Source organism: Alligator mississippiensis, chromosome 9 (assembly GCF_030867095.1).
Source record: "Alligator mississippiensis isolate rAllMis1 chromosome 9, rAllMis1, whole genome shotgun sequence".
Taxonomy (NCBI): domain Eukaryota; kingdom Metazoa; phylum Chordata; order Crocodylia; family Alligatoridae; genus Alligator; species Alligator mississippiensis.
This window is the reverse complement of record NC_081832.1, coordinates 19693072-19705374: the sequence shown is the minus strand read 5'-3', so window position 1 is coordinate 19705374 and position 12303 is coordinate 19693072. Positions and strand designations below refer to the sequence as shown.

At 43.6% G+C, this 12303-nt stretch overlaps 1 protein-coding gene across 1 annotated transcript; it reads left to right on the top strand.

The window, feature by feature from the left end:
* Positions 1–1979: 1979 nt before the first annotated feature.
* LOC109282487 (protein FAM83D-B) lies at positions 1980–11470 on the top strand. Its single transcript, XM_019484617.2, has 4 exons — positions 1980–2444; positions 4647–4814; positions 7052–7176; positions 7438–11470. The coding sequence occupies exons 1-4, from the start codon at positions 2016–2018 to the stop codon at positions 7628–7630; spliced, it is 915 nt and encodes a 304-aa protein (XP_019340162.2). The 5' UTR covers positions 1980–2015; the 3' UTR covers positions 7631–11470.
* The last annotated feature ends 833 nt before the right edge of the window (positions 11471–12303 follow it).

Genomic DNA, 12303 nt, shown 5'->3' with positions numbered 1-12303 from the left:
TTGGCCAGTTTTGCCAAGAGGTGATCGTGGGATACCAGATCAAAGGCTTTTTAAAGTCAAGATATATTACATGAATCGCTTCTCCCTTGTCCAGGTGATAGGTCACCTGGGTGTAAAAGGAGATAAGATTGGTCAAGCAAGACCTACCCACGACAAACCCATGCTGGCTATCCCTCAGGATGTTGCCGTCAGCCAGTCTGTTAAGAATGCCTCTTTGATAATCTTTTCTAAGACCTTCCCCGAGATAGAGGTCAGGCTGATGCGCCTGAAGTTTGCCAGATCCACTTTTCTCCCCTTCTTGAAGATAGGCACCACATTGGCCTTCTTCCAATCTTCGGGCACTTCACCAGAGTGCCAGGAGTTCTCAAAGATCTGTGCCAGGGGCTGAGCTATGATGCCTACCAGCTTCTTGAGTACCCTGGGGTGTAAACTGTCAGGGTCGGCTGACTTGAAGGTATCCAGCCTCTCAAGGTGTTCCTTCACAAGGTCAGCACTGACGGAGGGTAAGGAATCTCCCTCACCCGGGCCTTCCAGTCCTGTGATGGGCAGGGGACTAGTGAAAAACTGATGCAAAGTACCCATTTAGCAAGTTGGCTTTTTCCTGGGCGTCGGTTGTCAGTTGTGCCATCTGGTTTAGCAGGGGTCCAACATTGCCCTTGCTTTTCCTCCGGCTTCCCACAAACCTAAAAAAAGGACATTTTATTGTCCTTGATACTTGTAGCTAGTTGGAGTTCAGTTGCAGCCTTGGCTTTCCTGGTTTGCTCCCTGCAGGTCCGGACCTGTGCAGAATATTCCTCCTTGGATGTGGATCCCATCCTCCAGCCTTTGAAGGCCTTTTTAGATGCAGGAGGTCCACTAGTTCCCTGCAAAGCCAAGAGGGCTGAATTTAAATGTTTGTCTGTAAAGTGAGTAAGTGACCAACAGGTGGCACACTGCAGCTACCTTGCTGGACACAATTCTACATGCCAATGTATAGGAAAGTGTCCACAATTCAACTGGATGAAGATGCAAGCTGGTTCAAAGCCATGACAGGACTTTACTATCCCAATGACAGCATTTCAGGCTCTTGGCTACGGGCTACTCCTGAGTGCATAACTCTACCTACTATTATCCTGCACTGTTTAAGGCCACATAAACAAATAGTAACATGTCTGTTAGCCTGATCTACTTTTCCAGCTTACTTCCTGGCGAGAACAGTAAGCAAACGTGTGGCTTGGTTCTCCCCAGCTGTCTTCAAATATTTCTTCCCTTCATGCCCTTCACTTCCAGTCATGAACAGGGTGAGCCTGGAGGCTGGGGGGACACCACGAGCTCAGTCAGCGGCAGGAGCGTGGCAGTGACAACCAGTGAGCTCCCGCAGGCAGCTGCAGAGTTGCTGGCGGCAGCGGGGGCAGGTGGTGAGTGCCAACCGGTAGTTGGTGACCACCCGCAAATGCCACCAGCAGTGGTGGCCGTGGCCGGTGGCAATTGTGGACCGTCCACAGACAGCATTGGCAGCAAGGGGCGGGGGCTGGTGAGGGGCTGGTGCAGGTGCTGCCAGCAGTGTTGGCGGTGCCTTTTTGCAGGGGGTGTATGTGCACCTGCATGCACCCCCTGTGTGTTGCCAATGCTTCCAGTGGGACAAGGCTCTGACTGGCTCAATGCCTTGTTTTTCCTTACCTCTGCCGCACGGGCCGGGTGTTTGTCTTCGGTCGGAGAATGAGAAATGGGGAAAAACCAGCCCAGTGGGCAGGTGCCATTGCGGGGGCAGACCTGTCGCACTGCCTCGAAACAGGTAGTTTAAAACTAAACAAAAAAACCCAACAAAAAAACAAAAAAGGGAGACCAAAGCTCCCTGCGGCCCGAGCACCTGCTGCAGTCCCAGGCCAGGGCCGGGAGCAGTTCTGCTGCCCCGCACCAGCCGCGGGCTCGGCCCGTGCGGAGGCGGCACGGGCGCGGGGCCGGGGCCGGGGCGGGCGCTCGCGCCGGGCGGCGGATAAAAGCGCGGCTGCAGCGGGCGGCGACGCCTCGGCCCCATGGCGACCGGCTCGCAGTGCGCGGACGAGGCGGCCGGGCTGTACAGCGAGGCGCAGCGGCTGGCGCTGGAGGAGCTGGTGGCCGGCGGGCGCGACGCCTTCCGCGCCTTCCTGCGGCGGGAGCGGGTGGCCGAGTTCCTGTCGGAGCCCGAGCTGCAGGCGCTGCTGGAGGCCGCCGTGCCGCCCCGCCAGGAGCCGGAGGAGCCGGGGCCGGGGCCGGGCGAGCGGTCGCTGGACTGCTCCTCGCTCACCTACTTCCCCGAGCGCTCGGACGCGGAGCCGCCGGCGCTGGAGCTGGGCTGGCCGGGCTTCGTCAGCGGCGCCTTCCGCGGGCTGCAGCGCGTCGAGGCGCACTTCCAGCCCGGCTACGGCGCCGAGCTGTACGGCTGCAAGGAGGCGGTGCGCAGGGAGATCCGCTCCGCCAGGGAGGTGAGCCCCGCCCGGCCCCTCCTCCCCGGGCTGCCCCCCTTGGGACGCCCCTCCGACGTGGTCCCGCAGCTCGGTGCACCCCCGCTGCCGGCGGGCTTGGATCCCTTGCATCGTCTTCAACTCGCTAACTCGTGTGCCTGTCCCTACATCCCGAGCTGCACATCTGTGGGCCAAGCCGTAGGAGCGGGGCTGCACGTGAAGCTCCTGGAAGCAGGGCTCCTTTTTTTGTGGCTGGTCAGCACCCACCACAGGTGCCCCTAAGTATAGGAGTTGTAAATGTTTTCCTTTGGCCATCGTCCTTCAAAGCTGCTACCACTGGTTCAGACGAGCTAGCTGGGACCTTGCTGCTGTTGGAAATTCACTCCTTTAAGAAAGGGAATCTGCACAGTTCTTGACCAGATGTTTTCTGTAACTGCCCTGTGCTACTGCGTGAGTGAACTGGAAGCCATTCTTCACAGCTGTGTTTGTGCCTCTTCTTTCCCCTTCCCCCCCTGCCCTCCCCCATTAAGACGTGGTAAATTAGTTTTACTCTCTCATACTAGAGAGAATGGGGCTTTTTAGTAATGTTTTGTATATGAAGAATAAATGTGGATGACAGGTTTGTGGATATTCATCAAGATCAGTCAGCTCATTTGTAGCTTCTGCCATATGATTTCCTCATTGGCTCAAAATGTCAAGAGCTCTGTACAGGTAACATGATGAAAGCCTTCAGCTTTACATCTCATCCACTGAAATGCAAGGCAAAGTAAAACAGATCTCCACGGATGAAGATATTCCTGGGTATATTGACATCCTTTGTTCTTGAATATGTAAAATGATGATGGATCATTGCTGATGCCACTGATCTCTTCTTTTCAGGGAGGATTTTTGAGGGAAGAACTTCTGATCCTAACAAGGCCTCTCTTGGAGATGTTTAGCTCCCAGTGGGTTGCTGCTGTTTTTTTGGAACCCCTAACTCAGGACACATCAGTGTGTGACACTTGAAGTTAATAATCACCTGGCCAAAGTATTTGTAGGCTCCACTCCCAATATCCAGTGTATTGGGGGATTGAATTTTTAGGGGCCACCAGTTTAGTTAGGGAAGCCTGATACCCAGACAACTGCCACTCTTGTCTCCAAAGTAACTTCTTACTAATTGACTTGCCTGTCTTTTTGAAGAGCAGTTATAGTCATTCTCTGTCCTGATTGAATCACCCTGTGGGTCATCGACATTAAAAGACTTAAAAACCTGTGTGACCCAGCCTTGAGGGTGAAATCATTCATGAGAAAAGATGGGAAGGAAGTCTGCACACCTGAATTAAGACCATGAGTCATGCCATTTGCTACTAAGCAAATGATATTTTGTTGCTTAATAAATGATGATTCAGTATGCAGTGGTAGAAAAGCCTGAACAGCTAACAATTGCTTTCCCAGTGCATTTCAGCTCTTCAAAGTAGGTCTTGCACTCTATGAACTGGAAAGCTGTACTTCTTTTTCACAACTTCTGTATGACCTGTTTTTGTACAAGAGCAAACCAGGCTAGCATGAATCTTAGATATATTTTCTTTGTATAATCAATAGATAAATGTCAAGACAGGATGAATACTCTGTAAAACAGGCTCCCACTGTGGGAACCACAGGTCAATATATTTCTTTTTCTATTTTCCATTTTTCCATTTTATTATGGGTGCAGTGATATAATGCAAGTATTGATTAAAGTAACGTCTGTGTTTATAAAATGGTGTGACTGACCACCTAATGTGCAGGTGCAGTGCATATACAATGGTCCTTCATGTGAGTTTGTTCTCCTAATCCTTCTGCACTTCAGTACCATGGTGCTCTCTCTTACCTGTGATGAAGAGCAATAAAAGCCCTTTCTCATTCTAAAGTTTACAAATGCTGCTTTGATTCAGCTACACACATGGAGGGTATTTTGCTTTTTGATCTTTAATTTCTTGTATGTCGATTTAAAGGATTAAACAGTTCTGATACGTGTGCGTCACAAGAATCTCACAACAGATCATCTGTATCTGTCCAAAACAAACAAAAAACAAGTGTTTTTGGAACAAGGTATTGAGAAGAGGAAACAAACTAGGGAGATGTTTAATTTGCAATGTAACTTGCTTTTTTGCTGTTCTTCCCCACCACTTCCAAAGCTCACTCGTGCTGCTGGGTTAAAAAAAAGGGTTCTTGACTTATGTTTTCTTCTGAACATTACTGCAGGTTATTGCCCTGGTGATGGATTCCTTCACAGACATGGATATCTTTAAAGACCTTCAAGAAGCCTGTAGCAAGAGGCATGTTAAAGTGTACATACTTCTGGATCAGGCTTCTTTTCCCCACTTTCTGAAAATGTGCAGCAATTTGGGAGTTAATATTGAAGAGCAAAAGGTAGGCACTGTGATTATCAAGAAAGCAGACAAATGGTTATTGGTCCCATTGCAACTATGGCATCTAAAAGTTTGAAAAAAGGAACCTTTTCAGCTACAGCCACAGCTACATACATGGCATTTGTGTAGCTCCTGATCCTGGAAAGCAAAGGATTAATAGCACAGAAGCTGAACTCTCTATACAGGTAGAAAATTGGTGTACAAACAATCTTCATTTTTAATTGTATGAAGATAAATGCTTTAGCTTAATGCTTATTATGGACTTGCTAAAAAAAAAGTTCAGAGCATTCTTTCTCTGCTTGCAACTTGGCATACCAGCTATCCCATAAAGCAAACTAATTTTTGTTAGAACTGGGCACCTTAACTTGGAGATAAAGGCCTCCAGATTTTTAGTCCAGATAACAGAATTTCTCCTCTTCGTTCTAGGAAGTCTGAAAGAGAGTTTATTTTTGCATGAATGTCAGCTACTTAGAATTCATAAGATTGTGTCAATTAATTATTCATTATGCCTCTGCCACTCCACTATAAGTACACAAGGGAGGTTTGAGTTGTGTTTAGTACTTAGTCTTTTAAAGATGAAAGCACTGCTAGCTTTAATGTTAAGATATTTACAGAGAGACTAAATCCTAGTTTAAATCAGGCCTGAATTTAAAAAGTGACTTAAGCACTGGCAACAAAATGTTGCATCTACTATTGTAGTACCTAAATTTTAACAGCCTGGTGTATGTATTTTTAGGTGCCCTAGCTCCTTATACAATGCACGGGGGTAATTAAACACCCCAGAATGGGATTGTTGGGTGGCTTCCTGCTTCTCAGGCTTAATATTAATTATCTCATTGGGCAGTGCTGAGGACAGGGTTGTGTATTAGCTCCAGATGCATGCAATTAATAACTTACTTAGCACTGCCAAGAGTTGCCTTGCTACACTTGGAAAATGAAGACCGGAGTGCCAGCCCTAAACTTAGGTACTTGCACGGTTGCACCTTTTCCTTTTCCTTTCAAAAGAAGAAAGTAGCAATAGAATAGCATTTCTTTTAAAACATTGTCAAAGGAGAAGGTGATACCCCACTTTATTCAATGTCAGTGGTTAGAGCAGTTGTCCCTGTTTCCTCTGCCTGATGGATTTAAATCCATACCTCCTGGGACAGTACTGTAGCCACCAGAACATTGGCTATTTGAATGCGAGTAAGCACTCTTTACTCGTCCTGTTGATGTTGCTTCATTTGACAAGAAATAAATTCAGATTTGTTAGGTCTGTAGGAGAACGCATGATTGCCTAGGAAATCGGTTAAGACATGGGTAGTCCTAGATACTAGTCCCTACTCCAAATAAATATTAATGTAATTGATGTTAAGATATATATACAGTCCTTAATGTAGACCTGGAACCAAGGATCCTTCACTCTCAGTGAATCATGAATCCGTTCTACTTTGGAAGAAAGAATTTGACAGGATGGGTGGAGAGTGTCCCAACCTAGAAGAGCCTGTAGGCTAGTGGCTAGGGCAGTCTTCTGGGAGATGTCAGTTTGAACCCCTCAGGCAGAGGAGGGAATAAAATTAAGCACTCCTGATGTCTGTCTGGGTGAGTATTCAGAGTGCTCTGAATAAAAGACGATCACGGTCACTTTTTCTTTCTCTCTAAAAGAATATGGCAGATGCCACTTCACTTTTTTTTTTTTTTTTTTTTACGGAGTCCAATACAATAGGCATTGATAAAGGCATGGTTACTTTATTAATGAATACAGGTTACTGGAGAGGATCCTTTGGGCCTGATGCTTGAGGCAAGATAGCAGCTAGGTGCCAAGCTTCTCAAGACTGAAGTATTCTAGGACAGGTAAAAGCAGAACTGTGGATTTAAGGAGCTTCAGTATAGAGTACTGAGGCACCCATGGAGCTTAAGCAGTTAGGTAACAGCCGAGTGGGAATTCAAGATTACAAGTTTAGATGTAGATACCCAAATTCTTCCTGAGACTAGCTGTAGCTGTCTACATCCCTTCTAGGCTCTGACCATTACTGTTTAATTTCTTGATCCAGCAAGAATTTGTAGAGGACACCCTTCTTGCCTCCCAAGAAGGGTGACCTTTATAGTCAGCAACAACCCTTATTAATTAAGTCTTGAGACCACCTTTGGTTGGCTTGGTACTCTTATAGTGTTCATATCTTTTAGGTGGAAAAATGTAATTGCAACTTTTCAAACTAAACATAGATGTATTTTTTTTTTTTTTTTTTTTTAAACCAGCTGATGAGGGTCCGAAACATAAACGGAAACACGTATTATACGAGGTCAGGAGCCAAAATTGTTGGGAAGGTCCATGAAAAGTTCATGTTGGTTGATGGCATAAGGGTGACAACAGGTTCCTACAGGCAAGTACTTTACTTCATTTCATATTCTTTCTCCCCTTCCCCCAATAGTAATAGGAAAAATAATTTCCTTAGACTGCTCAAGAAGAGTATTTTTTATCACATGTGATGTTTGTATTAAAAAAATTATGTTGCTAGCAATCTGTGGTATAGCAACAATCTTGTTTTATGTATTAAAAGAACACATTATTGATAATCTGTTACTCTTTGTGTAGGTCCATTATTCAGTTTATCTTTATGCATTTTCTTTTAAAAAAAAAATAGTTTCACATGGACTGATGGGAAACTAAACAGCAGCAACATCATAATTCTATCAGGCCCAGCAGTTGAACACTTTGACCTGGAATTCCAGATCCTTTATGCGGAGTCAAAGCCCATCAACCCCTGGCTGTGTTCCTGCAGCCAAGAGCGTGAAATGGCTAATCAGCTGATCAGACCATGGATATCAAAGACTTGATGAAGAAAAGCTACTTGCAAATGGATTTTTCAACTTCAAAGCATTTGTTAGGAGACATAAGAAGGAAACAGTCAGCTGTATTCTTCTGGGGAAGCAAGGCATATGTTAAATATTGACACACGAGCTTCTTCACCATTGACTCAGAATGACCGTGCGGTCATGAAGCTACATTGGAGCAAGGGGAGATAAACTGTAGCTGTACTTGGACTGAAACCTGAGAACAACCTCTGGTGACCATGTCCAACTCTACTTTGAAAAAACAATGTCAAAATGGTAGTAGGTGGAAAGAAAACCTCCAAGTGAGGGAGTGCAATAAACAGTGGTTCCACTGCATGGCCACCGCAACATACTGCAGAGTTGTATATTTGTAGGCCTGCTTCCTCTGGTTCACAAGAGATGATAATGAAAATGTCTTTAGTGTATTGTCTTAAATAGTATATAATTAGAAGTTATAATTCCTATTCCATGATATCTTTGAGCTTTAACATATTTTAAATTAAAACTATATATAGGTTGGTTGGTTTTTTTTGGTTGTTTTAAAGCATCTTGATCAAAAATCAAAGAATCTGAATTTTACTTCGTGGTTCATGTGACCAGACTCTGGAATAGACTCCCAGTGGGAGTGGTGCGGGCACCTACCCTAGAGATCTTCTAAAGGAGACTGGACATACACCTTGATGGGGTTATTTGACCCCAGCACTCTTTTCTGCCCAGAGCATGGGGCTGGACCTGATGACTTCACAAGGTCCCTTTGAGCCCTAAAATTCTGTGAATCTGTGTGAATCTGGAAAGGCCCTAATAACTTTTAATCTTCAGTCAATTATTTTAAAAGAATTCTTTTTTTCACATGTTCTCCTTGGGTCAGTATCTTTTCAGCTCAGTGTCTACTTTTAAATAATGAGTTAGGCACACTCCTCTTGAGCTGTGATCATGTCTGAGTTCAATTATCCATTTGGTGAATGCTTTAGAAAGGGACAATAAACTGTGAAATGACACTGCTAGCTAAACTGCCACATAAAGGGCAACTAAATAAGATAAACCAATGTCAGTCTAGTAAGCCTCCAATTATAACTTTTCTTTATGTGAATGGCTACAGTTAGGCATAAGTTCAATGTCAACCAGCTTTAAGCACTAGTATGATTCTTCCCATACAACTTGAACCACACTTCACAATGAAGCATGTAAGTGCCTATTAATAGTGACCAAAAGCAAGTTGTTTTAAATGTACAGATATTCTTTTTAATCAGCAGTATATCTAAGGTTACAAAGTCTTTATTATAATTTGACTTTTTAAATATTCATTGCTTCAAATAATTTGGAAAGGCTTCAGTACAAAATGTTTATTTTTGCTGTATAATTATTGTAAACACGCTTTACCTCATGAATTTTTTGAGATTGGGGATGAAATATTTTTAGACAAGATTCAACACAAATGGCTGAAGTTTCAAATAATGTGCTTACCATGAGAGGATGAAGAAATAAAAATTTTAAAATGTAATTGGGAGTAGTCTCAGGGAGTCAAATATCACATTCTGATACTAATGCCAGCAGATTTAATGGGAATCCAGTTTATAGCAGAGCCAAATGAGTCCTGCTTCTTATGTATGTTCTACAGTTCACACCTGTCCTGGCAGGTCCAGGGCTCCTGCTGCTTTTGGACTGTTCCTGGAACAAATTCAGAGGGGATTTGAAATGCAGGAAAATCCCCTATTACCCTTCCCTACTTCCCCAAAATCTATTCAACTTCAACAGGCAATCACATGGACAAGGAAATATCAATACCATGACATTTTAGGATCCTTCTTCTTCAAACTGTTCTAATTTAAACTCAATCTGTCCTCTTGTACTGGAAAAAAGAAACCACCACCAAAACATACTTGTGCATTAATGCAATTGCTCTTATCAACCTAGCCTTGCAGATGGCTCCCTCAAGTGAAGTACTGGGGAGCTGCAGCAGATGCAGGAACTTGCCTTGTCTTATTGAGGCTGTGGTTTAGCAAAAAATGTAGGTATATGGCTTAACTGCTTGATACCAAGCAGTGGTGATTCCCACCTTACTTCATGGAGCAGAGATGTGGACACTGTACAGGAGAAACCTCAAGTCACTGGAAAACTACTATCAACACTGCCTGCAGAAGATCTTTCAAATCCAGTGGGAAGACGGATGCACCAACACTAGCATCCTCTTGCAAGCTAACACCATGAGCATCAAGGTGATGATCATCATACATCAACTTCATTGGGTTGGCCACATCATTCAGATGTCTGACTCCCAAGTTCTCAGAGCAAGTTTTGTTCTCCCAGCTCAGTCAAGGTGCTTGCTCAACAGGAGGGCAGAGAAAGCACTTCAAGGATGTCCTTAGGGTCAACTTGAAAAAATGCAACATCAGCTTCAGCTTGTGGGAGACTATCACTCAAGAATGCCCTAAATGGAAGAAGAGTCTGATGCAAGAATCTCTGTGCTTTGAAACCTTATGACAATGGGAGAGGGAAAAGCAGGAGCAGCAGAAACAGTGTTTTTAGACCAAATCAAAAATCCAGTCATCCACCCTTCAGGGAAACATGTGCTATAACAAAGGCTACTGATCCCAAATTGGCCTTGTCAGCCATTTTTGGACCCACAGATAAGGCACCCATGGAAAACAATCAACCTTGACCATGGGGGAATGCTGCTGATGGCTTAAATGTTTTGCTGAATTTGGGCCTATAGTGTGACTTTTTTTAAACCTAATGGGGAACATATGTGTTTGATGTTAATTGTGGGCAACAAAGTGACCAGCATGTTAATGGAAATGCCTTAAATCTGAGTTAGGTTCTTGGATTAACATTAAGCTGGATGTGTTGCATAGCCTGTATTTATTATAAAATACATATTTTAACCAAATATGAACTTTGTTTCTATCCAGAACTTTTTACAGTCTTTTCTGCTATGCCTGAAGAAGGGTGTTTGTGCCAGAAAGCTTGCAATTAAAGTTGTTTGTTTTCTTTTGTTTGTGAAAATCCAGTTGGTCTAATAAAAGCTATCACCCCTACCACAAGTCCTGATTCACTTTAACCAGGAATATATACATATATAGCATAGTAATGATATACTAGATTAAAATGCAACCATGTGACTGCATAATCTGGTTTGTCTTCTGTACCTAATGTAACTAAAAAAATTCATTCTAATTTGCCTGAGCTATTAATATTTGACAACTTTGTGTCACGTTACTTTTACCCTTGTGTGTATGAAGGCCTACACTTTATCCATTGTTTTTTGTTTGTGCAATCTCCTGCTGTCTGTTTTGTAATCCATGTAGAATGTTCTCTCTCAGGCAAATTTACTGTTAAAGAATTAAATATGTTGTATAGTTCAGTATTAACATCTTGATGATTGTCTTCCCTTATGTATGTGCTTGTATGTGTAAAATTTACTCAAGAGGGTGCTGGACTTTTATTATAAGCAGTCTTTTTTCCAGATGAGCTGCTATTGCTTTTGCTGTGAAAGATGCATGAAGCCATTTTATGTGTATTGTAATCTACCCCTTCTCCAGTGCTGTCGGATCTTTTTTACTGACCCTCTAATACAACACTCTTTTTTTTTTTTTCCCTCTTCAGACCTGGAGGACACTGCTGTGAGATGAAATGTTTTCATTTACATGTTGCCTTTATCTATTTTAATAATGGATGAGGATTTTTCGTAATTGTAACTTCAAAACAGATCTAACAGCCACAATGTAAAGAATAAGGCTGTCATATTTAAGTAAATCCTTTTCACAAGAAATTACCTAGAATCTTGTAAAAGTGATAAAGAACCACAAGTTTTATAAAAATTAAAAAGTTTTTGGAAAGATGGTACTAACCAGTAATGTTGTGTCATATCATCATTTTAATTACAACAATCATACTGATTTGTCTGCCAGGTCATAAATGTAAGTGATTAAAGAAAGAGAAACACAGAAAGAAATGTGGCCTGGGATTGTGTATACTTGTATTATTTACACCCCCCCCCCCCACACACACACCTTATACCCAGTTACTATATTTATACAGCGTGTAGAGTTTATTCCAGTTGTTTTCTTTTGGTGGTTGTAAGGGTAGGTGGCCACTTCAAAATGGGAGAAGTTTGATCTTCAAAACTGTGGAAACTGGCTTTCTTTCCAGGTAATCTGCTATGGATTGTGGTGATTATGGAGAAGATGGAGATGAACTATTTGTGTGGCTGCAGAGGACAGGCTGGAAGCCATGATCTTAAACTACAGCAGAGCAAATTCAGATGGGAGATTAGGAGGAATTTTCAGCGTAGGAAGGTGGGTCAAGCACTGGGACAGGCTCCAGAGATGTTGTGGGATCTCCATCCCTGGAGCTGTGCAAGAACAGATTGGGCAGACTTGAGAGCTGAGTTCTGCTTTCCCACAAAATTCTAAAAAGGTTAAACTCCTGTCCTCCAGGGGCTGACTGAGCACTGGCTGTGTCTGAAAATCCCCATCCTTTATAAGTGTCTCTCTGTGCTACGGTGACCACCTTTTCACAGTGCAGAAGTGAGATGCTGAGCCTCCCTGCCCTGCTCCATCCATTGCAGTTCAACAAGGAGAAATGCAAAGTGCTGCACCTAGGGAGGAAAAATGTCCAGCACACCTACAGCCTAGGGAATGACCTGCTGGGTGGCACAGAGGTGGAAAGGGATCTTG

Coding starts and splice junctions, on each gene's coding strand:
- LOC109282487 (XM_019484617.2), top strand. CDS start 2,016: ATGGCGACCGGCTCGCAGTGCGCGGACGAGGCGGCCGGGCTGTACAGC. Junction 2,445..4,646: donor AGATCCGCTCCGCCAGGGAG/GTGAGCCCCGCC, acceptor ACATTACTGCAG/GTTATTGCCCTGGTGATGGA. Junction 7,177..7,437: donor GTGACAACAGGTTCCTACAG/GCAAGTACTTTA, acceptor AAAAAAAAATAG/TTTCACATGGACTGATGGGA.